Source organism: Lucilia sericata, unplaced genomic scaffold, assembly GCF_015586225.1.
Source record: "Lucilia sericata isolate MDLA Ls3-8-SP2 unplaced genomic scaffold, ASM1558622v1 Contig000427F_arrow, whole genome shotgun sequence".
Taxonomy (NCBI): domain Eukaryota; kingdom Metazoa; phylum Arthropoda; class Insecta; order Diptera; family Calliphoridae; genus Lucilia; species Lucilia sericata.
The window spans coordinates 122,230-143,626 of NW_023994442.1; the positions used below are offsets into that span (position 1 = coordinate 122,230).

General features: G+C 30.1%; 1 protein-coding gene across 6 annotated transcripts in view; it reads right to left on the reverse strand.

Moving 5' to 3' along the window:
* LOC119604771 overlaps positions 1-21,137 on the reverse strand; it is a 130,319-nt gene extending 109,182 nt beyond the window's left edge. Inside the window, exons 1-6 of one of the 6 annotated variants that reach the window (XR_005231543.1) lie at positions 20,980-21,129; positions 20,536-20,926; positions 5,594-5,724; positions 4,223-4,371; positions 4,001-4,155; positions 3,797-3,938 (exon numbers count right to left, since the gene is read on the reverse strand). Coding sequence is in view for 5 of the 6 variants with exons in the window: in XM_037957602.1 (XP_037813530.1) it covers positions 3,926-3,938; positions 4,001-4,155; positions 4,223-4,371; positions 5,594-5,708 (432 nt within the window). In the remaining variant the exon portion in view is untranslated. Of the gene's footprint in view, positions 1-3,652; positions 3,939-4,000; positions 4,156-4,222; positions 4,372-5,593; positions 5,725-7,829; positions 7,984-20,535; positions 20,927-20,979 lie in introns of those variants that run through there. The other 5 variants (XM_037957602.1, XM_037957601.1, XM_037957605.1 and 2 more) reach the window with 5 other exon arrangements.
* Positions 21,138-21,397: the final 260 nt, after the last annotated feature.

A 21,397-nucleotide genomic window follows, 5' to 3' on the forward strand; every position in this document is an offset into this window, starting at 1 on the left:
TATCAATGTGCATTTAAGTAATTTTCGGAAATGGTCCTTATATGGGAGTTGTGACCAATTAAGGACCGATAAGGAAAAAATTTCGTATAATGATTTATATAAAAAAAATCAAGTCGAATTTTACTCCAATGAATTAATGAAATATGTGCGTTTAGGTGATTTTCGGAAGTGGACTTTATATAGGAGGTATGACCAATTAAGGACCGATCGAAAATATATATTTACACGAAACATATTTGAGTCGAATTTTATCAAAATGTCTTTATTTGATAATGAAATATCTGCGTTTAAATGAATTTTTTAAAGTGGACCTTATGTAGGAGCTATTTAAAAATATGGACCGATCCGGAAAGAATTTGGTAGAAATATATATATGCTCACAAAACATATTCAAGTCGTTCTTTATCCCGATAGCTTTATTATTCAAAGAAAAATATGCGTCTAAGTGATTTTCGGAAGTGGACCTTATACGGGAGCCTATCCGGAAAAAATTTCGTGGTGTGATTCATAAAAAGACAAAACATATTTGTGTCGAATTTTATCAAGATAACTTTATTTGACAATGAAATATGTAGGTTTAAGTGATTTTCGGAAGTGGGCCTTATATGGAAGCTATGACCAATAATGGACCGATCTGGCAAAAATTTGGTAGAATGGTTTGTATGTACACAAAACATATTTATCTCGAATTTTATCACAATAGCTTTATTTGTCAATGAAATATGTGCGTTTATGTGATTATCGGCAGTGGACCTTATATGAGAGCTATGACCAATTGTGGACCGACTGAGATCTACGTTGGTAGTATGATTTCTGTTCGTATTATATTTGTATGTACACAATTTTGTGTCGATACCGATATATTTGTGGGAGTTATTAATGATAAACTAATTTCTGGGAATATATACCTTTGTATGGGGGCTTTGTGAAATTTTGGATCAATTATTTTGAATTTCAACACAATTAATCCCTGGGTAAAAAAAATAATGTGTGACAAAATTCATCGAATTATCTTTTGTAGTTTCTGAGAAAACGACTTACGAAAAAACCCGTAATTTTTTTTTTACTCATAACTTTTAACGTTGAGGACCGATTTTGATGACTTTCAATACCAAACTGCTTAGGATAACAATGAATATTTTTGGTGAACTTGGTTGATTTCTTTTGCTTAGTTTTAACGTGAGCGTGTTTTAGGCAGACATACAGACAGACGGACATAGCTAAATCGACTCAGAATTTGATAAGAACCAGGAATATATACTTTGTTGGGTCTCAGATGAATATTTCTTGGTGTTACACACTGAATGACAAACTTATATAGGTATACCATTTATCATCACTGATGGTGGTGGAGGGCATAAAAACAAGTCGAATTTTACTCCAACAGATTAATGAAATATGTGCGTTTAGGTGATTTTCGGAAGTGGACTTTATATAGGAGGTATGACCAATCCGGTAATACATATATGTACACGAAACATATTTGTGTCGAATTTTATCAAAATGGCTTTATTTGATAATGAAATATGTGCGTTTAAGTGATTTTTTGAAGTTGACCTTATGTAGGAGCTATTTAAAAATACCGATCCGGAAAGAATTTGGTAGAAATATCTATATGCTCACATAACATATTCAAGTCGTACTTTATCCCGATAGATTTCTTATTCAAAGAAAACAAGTAAGAAAGTATAGTCGGGCGTGGCCGACCATATGATACCCTACACCAGTTATGAATATTAAATGTGATTTATTTTTCATAATAAAGCATTTATCTTCAATATTCCCTTGTTCTGACACATTTAAGCAATTTTCTGAAAGAGGCTTTGTATGGGGGCTAGGGGCAAATACCCAGAAAAAAATGGTGCTTCCTCGGAAGCAGGTTTGTAAGGCAGAGAGCACTTGTATACTGCTACCACTTCGCATAAAAGATTACATGATTTTTATATTGGATTCCTCGCGTAAAGGCTCTGCATAAGGAATCCCAAATAAGCATATTTCACAGCTTTTAAATTAACCTGATTTCATCGAATTAAATATGTACAAATAATTGTGCATTTCGGAATTGATAATATCAGGTGCTCGCGGAAGCACGATCCAGTTGCCTTTTACACAGCATCCACTATGTTGGTAATTCATGCCTTAAAAAAGGGATACTATCACGCCTTCTTTAATATGTATTAAAGAAGGCATTCTAGTAATGCTTTATTAAGCCATTTCCTCTACCAACACCCCCACCACCCCAAAAAAAAGAACTGATAAAAGTTTATGTATAGAAATAATTTTATTTTTATCAACATGTAATTTTTATGAATAAGAACTAAAAAAGAGATCATTTACAAAACATATTATATTGATTAATTTCACACTAATAACTAAATATTATTGATTATTCATGTTTTATAAAAGATATAAAATAATACCGACATACGCTTGTATTTATAAAAAATCTTATTTTGCTTTTAATGCACTCAATAGTTAAAGCACACTTTAGCCTTAAAAACCATTAATAAAATTGTGATATTCATAAACAAATAATAAACGTATATTAACTATTGTGCTGATTTATGTTTAAGTTGGCAGCACTGTACAATATGGCTGTCATTTTATGTGTTAGTGTTGCGTACAATTAGGATAAAATATTCGTTGATTCGGTTTTCTTAATTTCATATTTTTGTTTATAATAGATTTTTAGTTCAGATGTATAAATATAACATATAATTTCTAATTATTATTAAAAGTATCCGATTAACGGATATTTTGCGACAAAATATACATCACTATGACACATTTTCTTATTTTTACTTATTTTCCTTGTAATTTTTGATAAATTTTTGCAAATATTGATAAATTTCTTTGATATTTGACTAATTTTAATGCCGGCGAATATATTTTGCATTAGTATAACACTAATCAATATAATTTACATGGTTAATTACTTTATGGCATTATATTTAACCAACAAACTTTGAAAAAGCCAAATCAAATGATTTTGTCCATCATTTGGTTGACAGACGGGCACTTCCAAATTGCCTAAAAATAGTGCTGGACAATTGGAATATTGTCAAATATTCATGCATTAATCCAATAATGCCTAGATTTGAGTTTTTTCCTCAAAATATAATCGTTTAAAAATTTTCTGGGATTTTATTTACAAATTTGTAAACGTTAAAATTAGAATTTTTAGATTTTATTTTAAAAGAAACCATAATTAGTTTTCGCAATCAACCTAAAATTACCGGAAAAATCTTTATCTGAGAAAAAAATTGTTAAAAATCAACTTATTGTTGGCTTAAAGAAGGGTCGAGCCTACAATAAAATTCTTCTAATTGTCAATGGTTTATTGAAGGTGTTTTAAGCTATTTCACGTTTATAAATACGATTTTCCTGAATTTTGCCTAAAATTGTTTAATAAACCTAAAATAAGTTTTTATAAATACAGCCGATAAAAGTTTATTGTAAATTTTTCATTCTAATAATTAAGAGTTTTTAAAAATGTAAAGTATAATAATATTTTATAAGTATAAATATTTTTACAAAATATTTGGTCTGTTCAATAATAACAAAATTTACAAATTATTGGAAATTGAAAAAAGAGCAAGTGTTTTAAAAAATGAATAAGAATAAAAAATTAATTATAAAAAAATATTTCGTTCAGCAATAAGAGTAAAAAATAAATTATTCCAAAAAAGAAAATTCATGAAATTTAAGAAGAAAAATAGTTAAAAATCCATTAAAGATAATTCATTTTCCTTTGTATTTAAATAATTTAAACTATTTTCATCATTAGAAGAATTACTTTGAATGTCATTTAATCTAAGCTGCTGATTTTTTTTTAAAGGATGCTTCTTTGTAATGTCTATTTTTTGCCAAGCGAATGCCTTTTCTTATTTCATCATAAAAGGCCTTTTTTGTCAACATTTCGTCTTTATAGACACATTCTGAAAAAAAATAAAAACAAGTATGAAATAAATAAAATTATAAATTTATTAAATTAACTTACTGTAAATTAAATTTATAAGTTTTGGGTAGTCTAAGAGTCTCTTTTTTATTTTGTCTTCCATCAACGTTAAATTCTAGTAGCAGATGTTTATCAAAAATGGCTGTTAGCATTTTCTTAATACCATTTCTTCCCACTATTTTTTTAATTGTGTGAGTCTGAAATAAAATATAAGGAATAATAAAAATTTAGGTGTATTAATAAATATTAGTGTAGTTTTATTACCATAGCTTCCATATTTTCATCAGAAATTTCTAGTTCTATATCGTCCATTTCCGATTTAGATTGAGGAGGAAATTTGTCCAAATATCTTGTGGCCACTGCAGTGGAGGTTAAATTTGATTTTATTAAGACATGCATTTCAGACAATAGATCTACAATTATTTTGTTTTGTCCACAAAATTTTTCTTTTAATTCCTTAATTTCTTTAGCCATGTCGCTGTTTACTAATTATGTTAAAATACATTTACGCTTGTATTTATAAAAAAATCTTATTTTGCTTTTAATGCACTCAATAATTAAAGCACACTTTAGCCTTAAAAATCATTAATAAAATTGTGATATTCATAAACAAATAATAAACGTATATTAACTATTGTGCTGATTTATGTTTAAGTTGGCAGCACTGTACAATATGGCTGTCATTTTATGTGTTAGTGTTGCGTACAATTAGGATAAAATATTCGTTGATTCGGTTTTTTTAATTTCATATTTTTGTTTATAATAGATTTTTGACAATAAAAACAAACTTTTAAGAAAAATAAATATATATATGGCTTTAATAAATGTCTATTTAGTTCAGATGTATAAATATAACATATAATTTCTAATTATTATTAAAAGTATCCGAATAACGGATATTTTGCGACAAAATATACATCACTATGACACATTTTCTTATTTTTACTTATTTTCCTTGTAATTTTTGATAAATTTTTGCAAATATTGATAAATTTCTTTGATATTTGACTAATTTTAATGCCGGCGAATATAATTTGCATTAGTATAACACTAATCAATATAATTTACATGGTTAATTACTTTATGGCATTATATTTAACCAACAAACTTTGAAAAAGCCAAATCAAATGATTTTGTCCATCATTTGGTTGACAGACGGGCACTTCCAAATTGCCTAAAAATAGTGCTGGACAATTGGAATATTGTCAAATATTCATGCATTAATCCAATAATGCCTAGATTTGAGTTTTTTCCTCAAAATATAATCGTTTAAAAATTTTCTGGGATTTTATTTACAAATTTGTAAACGTTAAAATTAGAATTTTTAGATTTTATTTTAAAAGAAACCATAATTAGTTTTCGCAATCAACCTAAAATTACCGGAAAAATCTTTATCTGAGAAAAAAATTGTTAAAAATCAACTTATTGTTGGCTTAAAGAAGGGTCGAGCCTACAATAAAATTCTTCTAATTGCCAATGGTTTATTGAAGGTGTTTTAAGCTATTTCACGTTTATAAATACGATTTTCCTGAATTTTGCCTAAAATTGTTTAATAAACCTAAAATAAGTTTTTATAAATACAGCCGTTATAATTTAAGGGTTTTTTTTTTATAGTTTTACTTAACAAGTTTATACCTTTTTGAAGTTCTTCTATACTTTTTTGGAGTTTTTCCAATTTTGATGCAGTCTCAATGGTTGTTGATGGATTTGTTTTAGTAGAAGATTCCTTCACAGGTCTAGAGCGTCCCATTTTGTAAAAAAATATTCTAAAAATGCAAAATATCTAATTACTGTTTTTTATTTATTGTTATTTATTTATTTATTATTATTTATCAATAAAGCCCAAACAAATGTTTGGATGGACCAACTTAATATAATCATTAAGAGCAATGACAAAATGAAATAAGTAAATGGCTACTTTCATATGGCAAACATATTAATTTGCCGCGTATTTCTTGAAGTTTAAATGTTTCTTCTCTTTATACATTTAAATTAACAACGAATATGCCAAGATCCTTCGATCGTATGGGTTCTGAAAACATATCTTCAGTGTTAATAAAAACATGGGCTTTAAACATATCATTTTCTAGAAAAGCTGTAATTTTGACAGGTGTATTATCAGAAATTAAGCAAAAACTATCTTGAAATTTTATATTAAAATACAAATTTTCTGATTTGTAAAATATTACGTTTCCCATTTTACCACGTTTGATTCCGTTTTCGACCGTATTTTTTGCCAATGGTATTTTGGAAAAAACATTAAACATTTGATGCTCAATGTGTTGAGACTTTTTAATTGATCTTTTTAAAGAGGTCATAGCATTTTCAAATGGATATGCTGTTATATTTGAAAGATTTCCATATTCTAGTGCAACCTCTTTTAGGTGTAGAAGATTATGCACATTATGGGTAATGCTTGTTTCTCCATAATAATTTGGAAATTGTTCCACAAATTGTTTTAGAATTTCATGAGCCTGATGTATTTCACTTTGTCTAATATTATTTCGAATTAAAATGCGATAAGCACACGATAAAAGCAAAAAGTGTTTGAAAAAGTTTTCACTTGTAAATTTTTTAATTACAATGAGCACAGTATAAAGTACAAATTGTCGAAATTCGACAGCTTTCCACTTTCTTATTTCTTCAAAAGAACGAGGCTTCCTAGCAAACTCGCGTGGTATAAATGGATATAGAGATATCATTAATGATGACATTGATTGTTTAGTTTGAGCTGATAGGCGTTCGTTTGTCTTAAAAGCATTCTTTTCATTACTCCTAAATCTATCAAATGCATGATATCAATGGGAAATTGAGTTATCATTTTTATGTCTAGACTTTCTAGCGACATTTGCATATTTAAAAATTTTGGTTGGTGAAAATCTTGATCACGTCTGTATTTAAAATCGGCATCAGTACGTAATTTACCCACAAATTTACTAAAAGTTGTCACATTTGAGATACTTATTCCTTTCTGGTCACATTTACTGCAACCATTTAAGGCATTGTGACCTCTTATCCCACACACATAACAGCGGGCTGGCGTGTCACAAACAAATGCACGGATAATTATGTCCAATTTACGTTCTTCGACTAGAAACCCATTTTCTTTTATATCTTTAATTTCATAAACAAAGTCATGTAAGTATAAATCAATATCTAATGGTTTTTTTTCGCCAACATAACTTCCTATCAAAAAAACGTTTACCATTGGTAAATTTACAATGCGGCCTAATATTGGCCATAAACCCCTATCCTTGCTTTTAAATACGGGCAGACCGTCGATTCCAATGTCCAAAACTAATTTATTGACATTTTCGTCTTTTATAACATCAATTATTTTATTCAGATTATTTTTAATCCCTATATGAAAATAGGTACCGGGAGCTACAGTCCGTTTAGAAACAGGCTGTTGTTTTCCAGATAAACTGATAACACTTAAAGGTATTTCAGAATGCCTTTTATTTAATATTTTTAATAAAGATGTAGTGCATTCATATGAGGGTCTGTATTTTAAATACCATTCTTTTAATTTATCCTTTAATTCCTTTACATCCGTATCACTATTATCCCTAATTTCTTGCAGAGACAAGTCTTCAATATTTGAACGTGATTCGAACTCATTACCATCAGTTCTTCCCATGGAAGATGCTCTAAGTAGAGCTAATGCATTTTTGTTTTTCTCTTTTTTTATTAATTTGTTGATTTGACTTCGACCTACCATAATTTTTTTTTTTTAATAAATTTTAAAATTTTTTTTTTAAATTTTTATACATAAACTCACTTTTATATGAATGTGTGCAAATGCGTATGTATGTTTTTAAACCGTTATACTTTTTTATTTTAACACTATCACTTTTATGCGCTTACTCACTTGATTTAAAGAACGACACATCAGAACTAAATGTAATTTTAATAAATATTGCATCATCTTAATCTTCGTTTTAGTTGAATTATCCGTCGTGTATAATCGAGAAATCATTATTATAATTTTTGCCTTACTTTAGTGCTTCTGCGCAGCAGTGTGATCTACGGAAAAGCACTATTTTTACAATTATTTACAATATTTATTTATTTCTGGTACCAAAAAATTATTAAAAATTATTCTGTTAGTGCTTACATGAAGCAGTAAAAACAAATACTTAAAAAGAAAATTACGTAGAAAATATTTGCAAATTATTTCTCTCTCAACACAGTTCTTATAAAATGTTCTCTGATATGTTTTTTATTCTATTGTGGATTTTACCGTTAGAAATATGTATGTAGTATTGTTGTTGTTTTATGTATTCTGAAAAAGTTTCTAAATTTATAAAAACTGATATTTATATGTAATACCATACATATGTAATAAATTTTTAGCACAATTAAATTTGAGTTTTATATAACTTGCTACTTTAATTTAACAATTCTTTAAAATTCATTAATAGTGTAAATTTTATAAATTGGTATACCTATTTATAATTAAAAAAAAATTAGAAGAAAAATAATTAATTGTTATGGAAATGTTTTATAAATATCAATATTAGAAAATATCAAAACTGAATTACAGATTTTAAAGCTGACGAGAAGCAATAAAATCTTACAGATCCAGTGATTGTCTAACAAGAAGCGCTGATTTTTTCTAAGTAATTCACCACCTACACGAATAGCTGAATGTATGCCTTCCAAAATCATTTTTGTAAGGCAATAATTTTAGGATGCAATAAATGTAGCAGTAGAAGATGCAGTAATCATATTTATTGCTTCCAAATCCAGAATATTTTTTGCTGGGTATGGACCAAGCCCGATAAAATTTTGTGAATATATTTATATTTACATAATATTTTATTGTGCTGAATTTCATCGCGATATTTGTGTTTATAAGTTAATTTGGGACATTCAAGCAATTTTCTGAAGGGGAATTTGTATGGGAGCAAGGGTCAAATGGGGCCCGATCTTTATGAAATTTGACAGGGTTATCAAGACTTTTATAAAACTTAGTTGTGCCGTATTTTATCGATATATCTGTATATTTAACAAAATTATGAGCTCAGAAGCTCTTTTCGGGGGGTTCTGTTCTATGGGAGCTAGGTGAAATAATGGACTCGATTTTAACCATTTTCAATAGGCTTCGTCCTTGGTTAAACGTGCGCACAAGGTTTACATGGACAGCCAGCCAGACGGACGGACGGACATAGCTTAATCTACTCAGAAAACGATTCTAAGCCGATTGGTATACTCTAAGGTGGGTCTAGGACGAATATTTTTGTATGTTACAAACATCAGCACAAATGCAATATACCCCTCCCACTAAAGTGGTGTAGGGTATAAATATGCGTCTAAGTGATTTTCGTAAGTGGACCTTATACGGGAGCCTATCCGGAAAAAATTTCGTAGAGTGATTCATATAAAGACAAAACATATTTGTGTCGAATTTTATCAAGATAACTTTATTTGACAATGAAATATGTACGTTTAAGTGATTTTTGGAAGTGGGCCTTATATGGAAGCTATGACCAATAATGGACCGATCAGGGAAAAAGTGGTAGAATGATTCATATGTACACAAAACATATTCAAGTCGAATTTTATTCCTATAGCTTTAGAATTCAATAAAATATATGCGTTAAAGTGATTTTCGGAAGTGGACCTTATATGGGAGCTATGACCAATGACGGGCCCATCCGGAAAAAATTTCGTAGAGTGATTCATATTTAGACAAAACTTTTGTGTCGAATTTTATCAAGATAGCTTTATTTGACAATGAAATATGTGCTTTTAAGTGATTTTCGGAAGTGGGCCTTATATGGGAGCTATGACCAATAGTGGATCGATCCGTAAAAAAATTGGTAGAATGATTTGTATATATGTATACAAAACATATTCAAGTTGAATTTTATCTCTATAGCTTGAGAATTCAATGAAATATATGCGTTTAAGTGATTTTCGGAAGTGGACCTTATGTGGGAGCTATAACCAATTATGAGCCCATCCGGAAAAAGTTTCGTAGAGTCATTCATATTAAGATAGCCTTATTTGACAATGAAATGTGTGCTTTTAAGTGAATTTCGGAAGTGGGCCTTATATGGGAGCTATGACCAATAATGGACCGATCCGTAAAAAATTTCGTAGAATGATTTGAATGTATCTCGAATTTTATCACAATAGCTTTATTTGTCAATGGAATATGTGGGCTTATGGGATTTTCGGCAGTGGACCTTATATGAGAGCTATGACCAATTGTGGACCGACTGAGATCTACGTTGGTAGTATGATTTCTGTTCGTATTATATTTGTATGTACAAAATTTTGTGTTTATACCGATATATTTGAGGGAGCTATTAATGAGAAACTAATTTCTGGGAATATATACCATTGTATGGGGGCTATGTGAAATTTTGGATCAATTATTTTGATTTTCAACACAATTCATCGAATTATCTTTTGTAGTTTCTAAGAAAACGACTTAAGAATTACGAAAAAACACGTAATTTTTTCGAGGTAGTCTGAAATGTTTACTCATAACTTTTAACGTTGTGAACCGCTTTTGATGATTTGCAATACCAAACTGCCTAGGATAACAACGAATATTTTTGGTGAATTTGGTTGATTTCTTTTGCTTAGTTTTAACGTGAGCGTGTTTTAGGCAGACAGACAGACGGACATAGCTAAATCGACTCAGAATTTGATAAGCACCCGGAATATATATACATTCTTGGGTCTCAGATGAATATTTCTTGGTGTTACACACGGAATGACAAACTTGTATATACACTCTATCACCACTGATGGTGGTGGATGGTATAACAAGTTAGAGTGCTATATTCGGCTATGCCGAATCTTAAATACGTTCCACTAGCAAGTTACTTTTTATGAAAACCCATTTAATTGACAAAATGTTTGTTTTCGTATTGAGGATACTAACGTTTATGCATATGTCGAACTAATTTTGATTAGGTCCTTTTTAAAAGAATGATTTATGTATACACAGAACATAATCATGTCGAATTTTATCCGGATATAATCATTTCATAACGAATTAAGAGATTTTCAGAAGTTAACCTTTTATGGGAGTTAAGACAACTTATGGACCGATCTGGAAAATTTTCCGTAGAATGATTTTTATATACAAAGTACACATTTATGTCGAATTTTATCCCGATAACTTTGATTATCAATGTGCATTTAAGTAATTTTCGGAAATGGTCCTTATATGGGAGTTGTGACCAATGAAGGACCGATAAGGAAAAAATTTCATATAATGATTTATATAAAAAAAATCAAGTCGAATTTTACTCCAATAGATTAATGAAATATGTGCGTTTAGGTGATTTTCGGAAGTGGACTTTATATAGGAGGTATGACCAATTACGGGCCTATCCGGTAATATATATGTACACAAAACATATTTGTGTCCGACTGAGATCTACGTTGGTAGTATGATTTCTGTTCATATTATATTTGTATGTACAAAATTTTGTGTTGATACCGATATATTTATGGGAGTTATTAATGATAAACTAATTTCTGGGAATATACCTTTGTATGGGGGCTATGTGAAATTTTGGATCAATTATTTTGATTTTCAATACAATTATTAATCCCTGGGTAAAAAAATAATGTGTGACAAAATTCATCGAATTATCTTTTGTAGTTTCTGAGAAAACGACTTAAGAATTACGAAAAAATCCGTAATTTTTTCGAGGTAGTCTGAAATTTTTACGTTGATTTTCAATGCCAAACTGCTTAGGATAACAATGAATATTTTTGGTGAATTTGGTTGATTTCTTTTGCTTAGTTTTAACATGAGCGTGTTTTAGGCAGACAGACAGACGGACATAGCTAAATCGACTCAGAATTTGATAAGGACGCGGAATATATGTACTTTGTTGGGTCTCAGATGAATAAATCTTGGTGTTACACAGGGAATGACAAACTTATATATACCCTCTATCACCACTGATGGTGGTGGAGGGTATAAAAATCAAGTCTAATTTTACTCCCATAGATTAATGAAATTTGAGCGTTTAGGTGATTTTCGGAAGTGGACTTTATATAGGAGGTATGACCAATTACGGGCCTATCCGGTAATATATATGTACACGAAACATATTTGTGTCGAATTTTATCAAAATGTCTTTATTTGATAATGATGAATGCGTTTAAGTGATTTTTTGAAGTGGACCTTATGTAGGACCTTTTTAAAAATATGGACCGATCCGGAAATAATATTTATATGCTCACAAAACATATTCAAGTCGTACTTTATCCCGATAGCTTTATTATTCAAAGAAAAATATGCGTCTAAGTGATTTTCGTATGTGGACCTTATACGGGAGCCTATCCGGAAAAAATTTCGTAGAGTGATTCACATAAAGACAAAACATATTTGTGTCGAATTTTATATGACAATATGTACTAGCTGCGCGAACCCGGCGTTGCCCGGGTTTCTTCGAAAATAAAATTATTCTGTCTGTAATGACTATACATACTTTTTTTAATAGATGTCAAAATTTAGCTTATAACGATAAAAAAAGTTATTATATTTTTCTGCATTTTGTTTAATAGTTAAAGTCAGTTTCTGGACAAAAATGTCCCTTAAAATTTTTTTTATTCAAAAATTTTTAATTGAAAATTAGCGTTAATTAGGAAATTTTGACCAATTTTTAGAAACATTTAGGAAACTTTTTTTTTAGAAATTATACTGAAACCAGCATTCTCAATCACTGGTAGGGAACTAAAGACACTTTCAAATTAGTTGATTTATTTTTCCCATGTGCATTTTATTTAAAGACCTGTTCAGTTTAAATTCAGTCACACTGTACTTTGAATTGTAATTCCCCTGGTGTATAGAGACAAAAGGCTTCGGGGCATTTTATTAACTACAACAAGTAAAAGTGCTATATTCGGCTTTGCCGAATCTTATATACCTTTCACCATATTGTATTTAATAAATATCAATTTCATAAAATTTATATTTATTTAATTTTCCCGACTATATCATTATTATAGCAATAGCAAAACAAAATGAACAACAACAACGCTAAACGAAATAACCACACAAAAAAACAAAATACACAAGGCAGTAAAACCAACAGCATCCAAACATACGAGTTTCGTATTACGAAACTCAATACACCAAGAAACAAAACAATATACACGTGGCAATGAAACATACAAAACGAAATACTAAAAAAAAAAAACAAAAACAAAATACACAACACAATGAAACCAACAGACATCCAAACATACGAAACTGAATGCACCTAGAAACAAAAACAATATACACAAGGCAATGAAACACACAGGCATCCAAACATAAGAAACGCAACACTCAAAAAAAAAACAAAATACACAACGCAATGAAACCAACAGACATCCAAACATACAAAACTGAATTCACCAAGAAACAAAAACAATATACTCAAGGCAATGAAACACACAGCCATCCAAACATACGAAACTGAATGCACCAAGAAACAAAAACAATATACACAAGGCAATGAAACACACAGGCATCCAAACATAAGAAACGCAACACTCAAAAAAAACAAAATACACAACGCAATATTGCAACTGAATTCACCAAGAAACAAAAACAATATACTCAAGGCAATGAAACACACAGCCATCCAAACATACGAAACTGAATACAGCAAGAAACAAAAACAATATACTCAAGGCAATGAAACACACAGCCATCCAAACATATGAAACGAAATACTCATTGAATAAGCAGTGTTGTTGTTGTTGCTTATATCAAAGCATGGAAAAATTTGTCAGAGGTTGTCTCGGATTTTTGCTCATATCTCCGATATTTATGGACCGATTTTGCTGATTTTAAATAGCGATCTTCTCGAAAGCATGTCTAATAGAATTATTGAAGATTCGGATCTCGCCGATATCTGGGGTCCTCTAAAGACTGATTTCAACAAACACACAGACGGACAGACAGACAGACAGACAGACAGACGGACATAGCTTAATCAACTCCGCTACCTATAAGGATCCAGAATATATACACTTTATGGGGTCGGAAAATTATATTATAGAATTTACAAACGGAATGACAAACTTATATATACCCTTCTCACGAAGGTGAAGGGTATAAAAATACGTACCATTAACCGTACAAAATTTCAAGCGATTTTCTTTCTATTTGAAAAAGTACGGGCAATTGAAGAAACTCTGAAACGATTATGAAGCATTCTGCACAAAGAAGAAGATTTCAATTTCCTTTAAAAATAACAAAATTAAGTTTTTTCTGTTCTAAAAAATATGAAGAATATCGCGATATATCGTTTAATGTACAAAGCAGATACCCAAATAATTTTACTTTTTATTTGTAAATGGTAAATGGAAAATGTGTGCTGGAGTTATTAAAAATTATTATTTAATTTGAAAAGCTTAGAATAAATACGGCGCTACATAAAGAAAAAGTTGTGATTGATAATTTTCTAAAAATATAAAAAGATATCAAAAGATCAATTTATCCAAATTTTATATGAACAATACTTTCTATGCATCGTTTGAGAGGTCTACCTATATAAGATTTGCAAAAGTGCTGTCTTTCGGGACAGTTTAATGAGTAGTCAAATACATATCTTCATGGTTTTTTAGATTTGAACTGCATTTGAAAAATGGCAGCCGAATTTATATCAATATAATTTTTTGACGGCATATTTACCTGATCATAGATTTTTATTGTTATCTCGATAAACAATAAATTTAATTTTTTTATTTTTGATATAAAACTCGATTTGTATGGAAAATATGAGTGATTACGGATCTTTATTGTTTTCTCAAATTGAAAGTTATTTAAAGTACTTTTTTAAAGAGTTATATAAATAGAAATTTTAAGGGGAGATATGAATGATTTTCTAGATAGATTTAGGTGTTAAAGGAAGGAACCATAGCCGATTTAAAATTCGAATTTAAGTGAAAATGTAATATGAATATATTATTTTCCCTATTTTAGAAGCGGTTTTTGGTCAGTAGTTTTTATTCTGCATACAAATGTGGCATCGTAGACATTCATTTAAGATCTAATAAAGATTCTCTTTTAAAATAGTTATTTTCTGAGAATATTCAGCAATTTAATTAAATAATAATTCTCATATACTATGGGAATTATATATCATGTTCTTTAGCATTATAAATGTAACAAAAAGGGACGGAAAAAGGACATTGCATTTCATTAAGATCACAACAGGCCCGAAATTAGTCCTATAGGTGTATTTATTCGGATTTGATGTATTAAACATTCTTTTTTTCTTGAAAATCGGTTCATGTTTTTTTATATTTAGCCTAGAAATTTGGTGTTATAGCAGTTATTCAAAAAGTGAACATAAAAATGTGCGTATCATCCACTCAATATCATATAGAGTTTTTTTATACCCTCCACCATCATCAGTGGTATATATAACTTTGTCATACCGTGTGTAACACCAAGAAATATTCATCTGCGACCCAACAAAGTATATATATTCTTGATCCTTATGAATTTCTGAGTCGATTTAGCTATGTCCGTCTGTCAGTCTGTGTAAAACACACGTTAAACGAAGCAATAAATTCCTTATTATCCAGTCCAGTTTGGTATTGAAAATCAGTAAAACTGGTTCACGACGTAAAAAGTTATGATTAAAAATTTCAGACTACCTCGAAAAAAATAACGTTTTTTTCCAAATTCTTAAGTAGTTTTCTCAGAAACTACCAAATATATTTCGATGATTTTTGTCACACAATATTTTTTTGTGCCAGGTATGCTTAAACTCATAACAATTGATCCAATATTTCCCATAGCCCCCATACAAAGGTGTATATTCCCGGATATAAGTTTATCGTTAACAACTCCCTCAAATATATCGGTATCAACACAAAATTATGTACATACAAATATAATATGAATAGAAATCATACTACTAACGTAGATCTCAGTCGGTCTACAATTGGTCATAGCTCCCATGTATGGTCCACTTCCAAAAATCACCTAAATACACGTATTTCATTGACAAATAAAAATAAAGCTTTTGTGATAAAATTCGAGCTGAATATGTTTTATGTACATATAAATCATTCTGACAAATTTCTTTTCGGATCGGTCCATTATTAGTCATAGCTCCCATATAAGGCTCCCATAATTGTCAAATAAAGGTATCTTGATAAAATTCGACACAAATATGTTTCGTCTATATATGAATCACTCTACGAAATTTTTTTCGGGTAAGACCATAATTGGTCATAGCTCCCATATAGGGTCCACTTCCGAAAAACATTTAAACGCATATGTTTCATTGATAAATAAAGCTATCGGTATAAAATTCAACTTGTATGTTTTGTATACGTATAAATCATTCTAACAAATTTTCCCCGGATCGGTCTATTAGTGGTCATAGCTCCCATATAAGGCTCTCTTCCGAAAATCATATAAACTCACATATTCATTGTTAAATAAAGCTATCTTGATAAAATTCGACACAAATATGTTTTGCGTACATACATATGAATCACTTTCTTTCTGGAGAGGCCCGTAATTGGTCGTAGCTCCTATGTGAAGTCGTGTTATCTAAAAATTAGATAGTTAAATGGTTTCTAATAAAAAGTAGCTTGCTGGTGGAGGGTATTTAAGATTCGGCATAGCCGAATATAGCACTCTAAATTGTTAACTTCTGAGGTTAGACCTATTAAACGCCAAATTTTATGTAAATAAGTTTATTAGTTATGTACACGCAAAGAAAAAACATGGTTGTACATTTTCATGGCAATCAAAATATTTTCCTAAATGTCTCATACGACTATTACAATAATACCTTAATTTATATAAACATTTAACATATCATATTATAAAATTACATGATCCTCAATTATGAAATTTATTTTATTTTTCTACCAAACATTTGAAATTATTCCTATAAAAATTAATTTATTTTTCAAATTTGTAAACATATTTTGATTAAAATTTACTCTTTTAAAGAGTAAACAGTGTGTGTGTTCTCAAATTAATTTAATAATCAAAATAACAAGTAAGAGTGCTATATTCGGCTATGCTGAATCTTAAATACCCTCCACCAGCAAGCTACTTTTTATTAAAACCCATTTAGCTATCTAAGTTTTAGAGAACTTGGCAACATTTTTGTTTCCGTATTGAGAGTACTAACATTTATGCATATGTCGAACTAATTTTTATAAGTCCAGAAAAAATTATATTAATAGGCCAGTTCGAAAACATGTTAATAGAATGATTTATCTATACACAGAACTTACTCATGTCGAATTTTATCCATATATAATCATTTAACAACGAATAAGGTGGTATTAAATGCTTTACTGGGAGCCAATACAACTTATGGGCCGATCCGGAAAAAAATTCCGTAGAATGATTTATATACACAAAATACACATCTATGTCGAATTTTATCCCGATAACTTTGATTATAATGTGCATTTAAGCAATTTATAATGATTTACATATATGCAAACAAAAAATCAAGTTTAATTTTACTCCAATAGATTTATCAATTAATGAAATATGTGCGTTTAAGTGATTTTCGGAAGTGGACTTTATATAGGAGCTATGACCAATTACGGGCCTATCCGGAAAAATTTTGTAGAATGATTCATGTGTACACAAAACATATTTATGCCGAATTTTATTAAGATATCTTTATTTGATAATGAAATATGTGCGTTTAAGTGATTTTTTAAAGTGGACCTTATATATGAGCTAGTACCAAATATGGACCGATCCGGAAAAAATGTTGTAGAATGATTTATATGCTCACACAACATATTCAAGTCGTACTTTATCCCGATAGCTTTATTATTCAAAGAAATATATGCGTTTAAGTGATTTTCGTAAGTGGACCTTATATGGGAGCATATCAGGAAAAAATATCGTAGAGTGATTCATATAAAGACAAAACATATTTGTGTCGAATTTTATCAAGATAACTTTATTTGATGAAATATGAGCGTTTAAGTGATTTTCGGAAGTGGTCCTTATATGGGAGCTAAGAACAATAATGGACCGATCCGGAATAAAGTGGTAGAATGATTTATATGTACACAAAACATACTAATGTCGAATTTTATCTCTATAGCTTTAGAATTCAATGAAATATATGCGTTTAAGTCATTTTCGGAAGTGGGCTTTATATGGGAGCTATGACCAATAATGGACGGATCCGTAAAGAATTTTGTAGGATGATTTATATGTACACAAAACATATTCAAGTCGTACAAAATTTCGTAGAGTGATTCATATAGAAACGAAATATATTTGTGGCGAATTTTATCAAGATAACTTTATTTGACAATGAAATATGAGCATTTAAGCGATTTTCGAAAGTGGGCCTTATATGAAAGCTAAGACCAATAATGGACCGATGCGGAAAAAAGTGGTAGAATGATTTATATGTACACAAAAAATATTCAAGTCGAATTTTATCTCTATAGCTTTAGAATTCAATGAAATATATGCGTTTAAGTGATTTTCGGAAGTGGGCCTTATATGGGAGCTATGACCAATTATGGGCCTATCCGGAAAAAATTTCGAAGAGTTATTTATATTTAGGCAAAACATATTTGCCTTATATGGGAGCTACGACCAATAAGGACCTATCCGTAAAAAAATTGGTAGAATGATTTGTATGTACACAAAACATATTCAACTCGAAATTTATCTCAACAGCTTTATTTATCAATAAAATATGTGCGTTTAGGTAATTTTCGAAAGTGAACCTTATATGGAAGCTATGACCAATTGTGGACCTACTGAGATCTACGTTGATAGCATGATTTCTGTTCATATTATATTTGCATGTACAAAATTTTGTGTTGATATCGATATATTTGTGGGAGTTATTAATGATAAACTAATTTTCGGGAATATATAAGGTATAATTATGTTGTATTAAGTGGTTTTCAGATGTGAACCTTGAGTTGTTTGTTGACATTGACAACATTCAGACGTATTTTCAAACATTCGGCGTGTTTTTTATAGTTTTCTTTACAAGTATCACCAATTCTTAAAACTCAATATTTATTGAAGTTTTTACATTAATATGGCTCGAAAGCGCAAAAAGGTGACGGACCCAGGTCCCAGATCTAAAGTTCCGAAGTCTTCCAAAAAGACCAACAATAGATTTCAAGTGTTTTCCGACATAGATAACAACGATAATGACAACAACGAAGAAGTTATTGAGGACAAAGTAAAAATTCCTCCAATTATTGTCGACAACAGTCACAGTTTTACTGAAATTATAAAGCTATTGGGAATTACTTCCAAATATAAAAGAATGTCCATAGGTACAAAAGTGATGCCAAACACATTGATCGACTACAATGAAGTAATTAAAATATTTAAAGAAAAGGATATAAAATTTTTTACCCATCCAGTTAAGGATGGACAATTATTTAAGCTTATGCTTTTTGGTCTTCCACAACTCGAAATAAAAACCATATTTGAGGAGTTTAAAAACACATTTAATATAGAACCAACAAAAGTAAATGAGGTTAAAACCGACAGGTCCACCCCAGATGATGCATTATATATGCTAGAATTCAATAAGAATCAAGTTTCAAAAAAAGAAGTTATAAAAATAAGATACTTTTATGGGATTGTTGTACACTGGAGAACCCCTAGACGTAGTGTAAAGGGCCCAACACAATGTACGAAGTGTGCTATGTTCGGCCACGGCTCTTCAAATTGTTTTAGAAAAAGTGCATGTTTAGGATGCGGTGGTCCCCACGATTTATCAACATGTCAATTAAGCAAAACAACAAATCAAGGCCCAGTAATTTACAAGTGCTTTAATTGCATCAAAAATAAATTTAAAAATATAAGCCATCGTGCCGATGATCTAAATTGTCCTTCACGGCGTGATTACCTAGAAATACGTGAACGTATCACAAGGAAAATTCCTACCAGAGTTAATAAGACCACAGACGCTGACCCTTACATTTGGGATGAAGATTTCCCCCCATTAAACCGTGGTATAAGTAGTGACGAACTTCCCCGTTCCAGCAACTCACCAATTGTATCCAAGAAACCTTCTTATGCTTCAAAAACATATAATATGTGTCAAAATAAAGACGACGATCTCTCCAACGAAAAACTTCTTCAAATTTTTTTGAGGCAGTTGATGCGTTAGAAAAATGTAAAAACAAATACGACAAAATGCGTGTTTTAGGAAATATGCTTAAACATGTCATATAAACACACAACAACTTTCTGTCTCAATGTCATGCATTGGAATGCACAAGGCATAACAAACCCATCAACTATTTATCAATTAGAACACACACTAAACCAAATGAATATAGATGTTGTTTTTATTAATGAAACCTTTTTAAAACACCACCACAAATTTAAATTGCAAAACTATAACGTTTACAGACAAGACCGTGCAACTTATGGCGGCGGTGTACTTATAGCAATAAAAAACACAATACCCCATCATAATATATTAAAGGCATCAACAACTAATATTGAAAACGTTTCTATAATAATCTTTATTAACAACAGGCCAATCAAATTCACATCTGCATACTGTCCTCGCTACTCGAATACTTTCATAGATGATTTAAACTTGATTACAGACCCAAATTCTGAATTTCTGATATTTGGAGACTTCAACGCTCACCACACCACCTGGAACTGTAATGAAATTAACACCGCTGGTAGAAGGCTGTATAACCACCAGTTGATTTCTAATTATTATATACATTCTCCACACAACTACACACGTTTTTGTCAGAGAACGCACAATACTCAACCTTCAGTTCTAGACCTCTTACTTACAAACTCGAATTTAAACATATCTTCAATCGAAACTCATCCAGGACTTCTAAATTCCGATCATGTTCCAATAACTTGCCAAATTTATGGTTCAATTATTCAAAGAACAAAACTAGTCCCAATGTATCATCTTGCCAACTGGAATGACATAAGTAAATGGGTTGACACAGAAATTCGGAGAAATAATTTGCAATCTGTAAGTATAAATAGAGCTAATATAGAATCAATTTTAGAAAAAACAACTTACATAATTCAACAAGCTTCCCAAAAAGTTCCAGTTAAACAAATTCATGTCTGGCAGAAAAAACTATCACAATTAACTTTATATCTTATTGGTCAAAGAAACAGGTATAAACGAAAATTGCAAAGATGCAACAACAACACAGAAAGAGCGTACTTATCATCTGTTTTAAAACAGCTGAACATATTAATAAATTTCCACGTGTCAAATGACAGAAACAAAAATTGGAACGCATTTCTTCATAGGTTGCCACCTGGAAACAAAAAAATGTGGAAGCTAAATAAAGCAATACGGGGAAAAAATTCAACAGTAAAAAGCTTAACAATAGATGGCGTTGAAACGTGTGATATTAATAAAATTGCTAATGCAATAGCAGACGTTTTTGAAAGCTCACACCAACATACATTAAATCTAATATCTACAG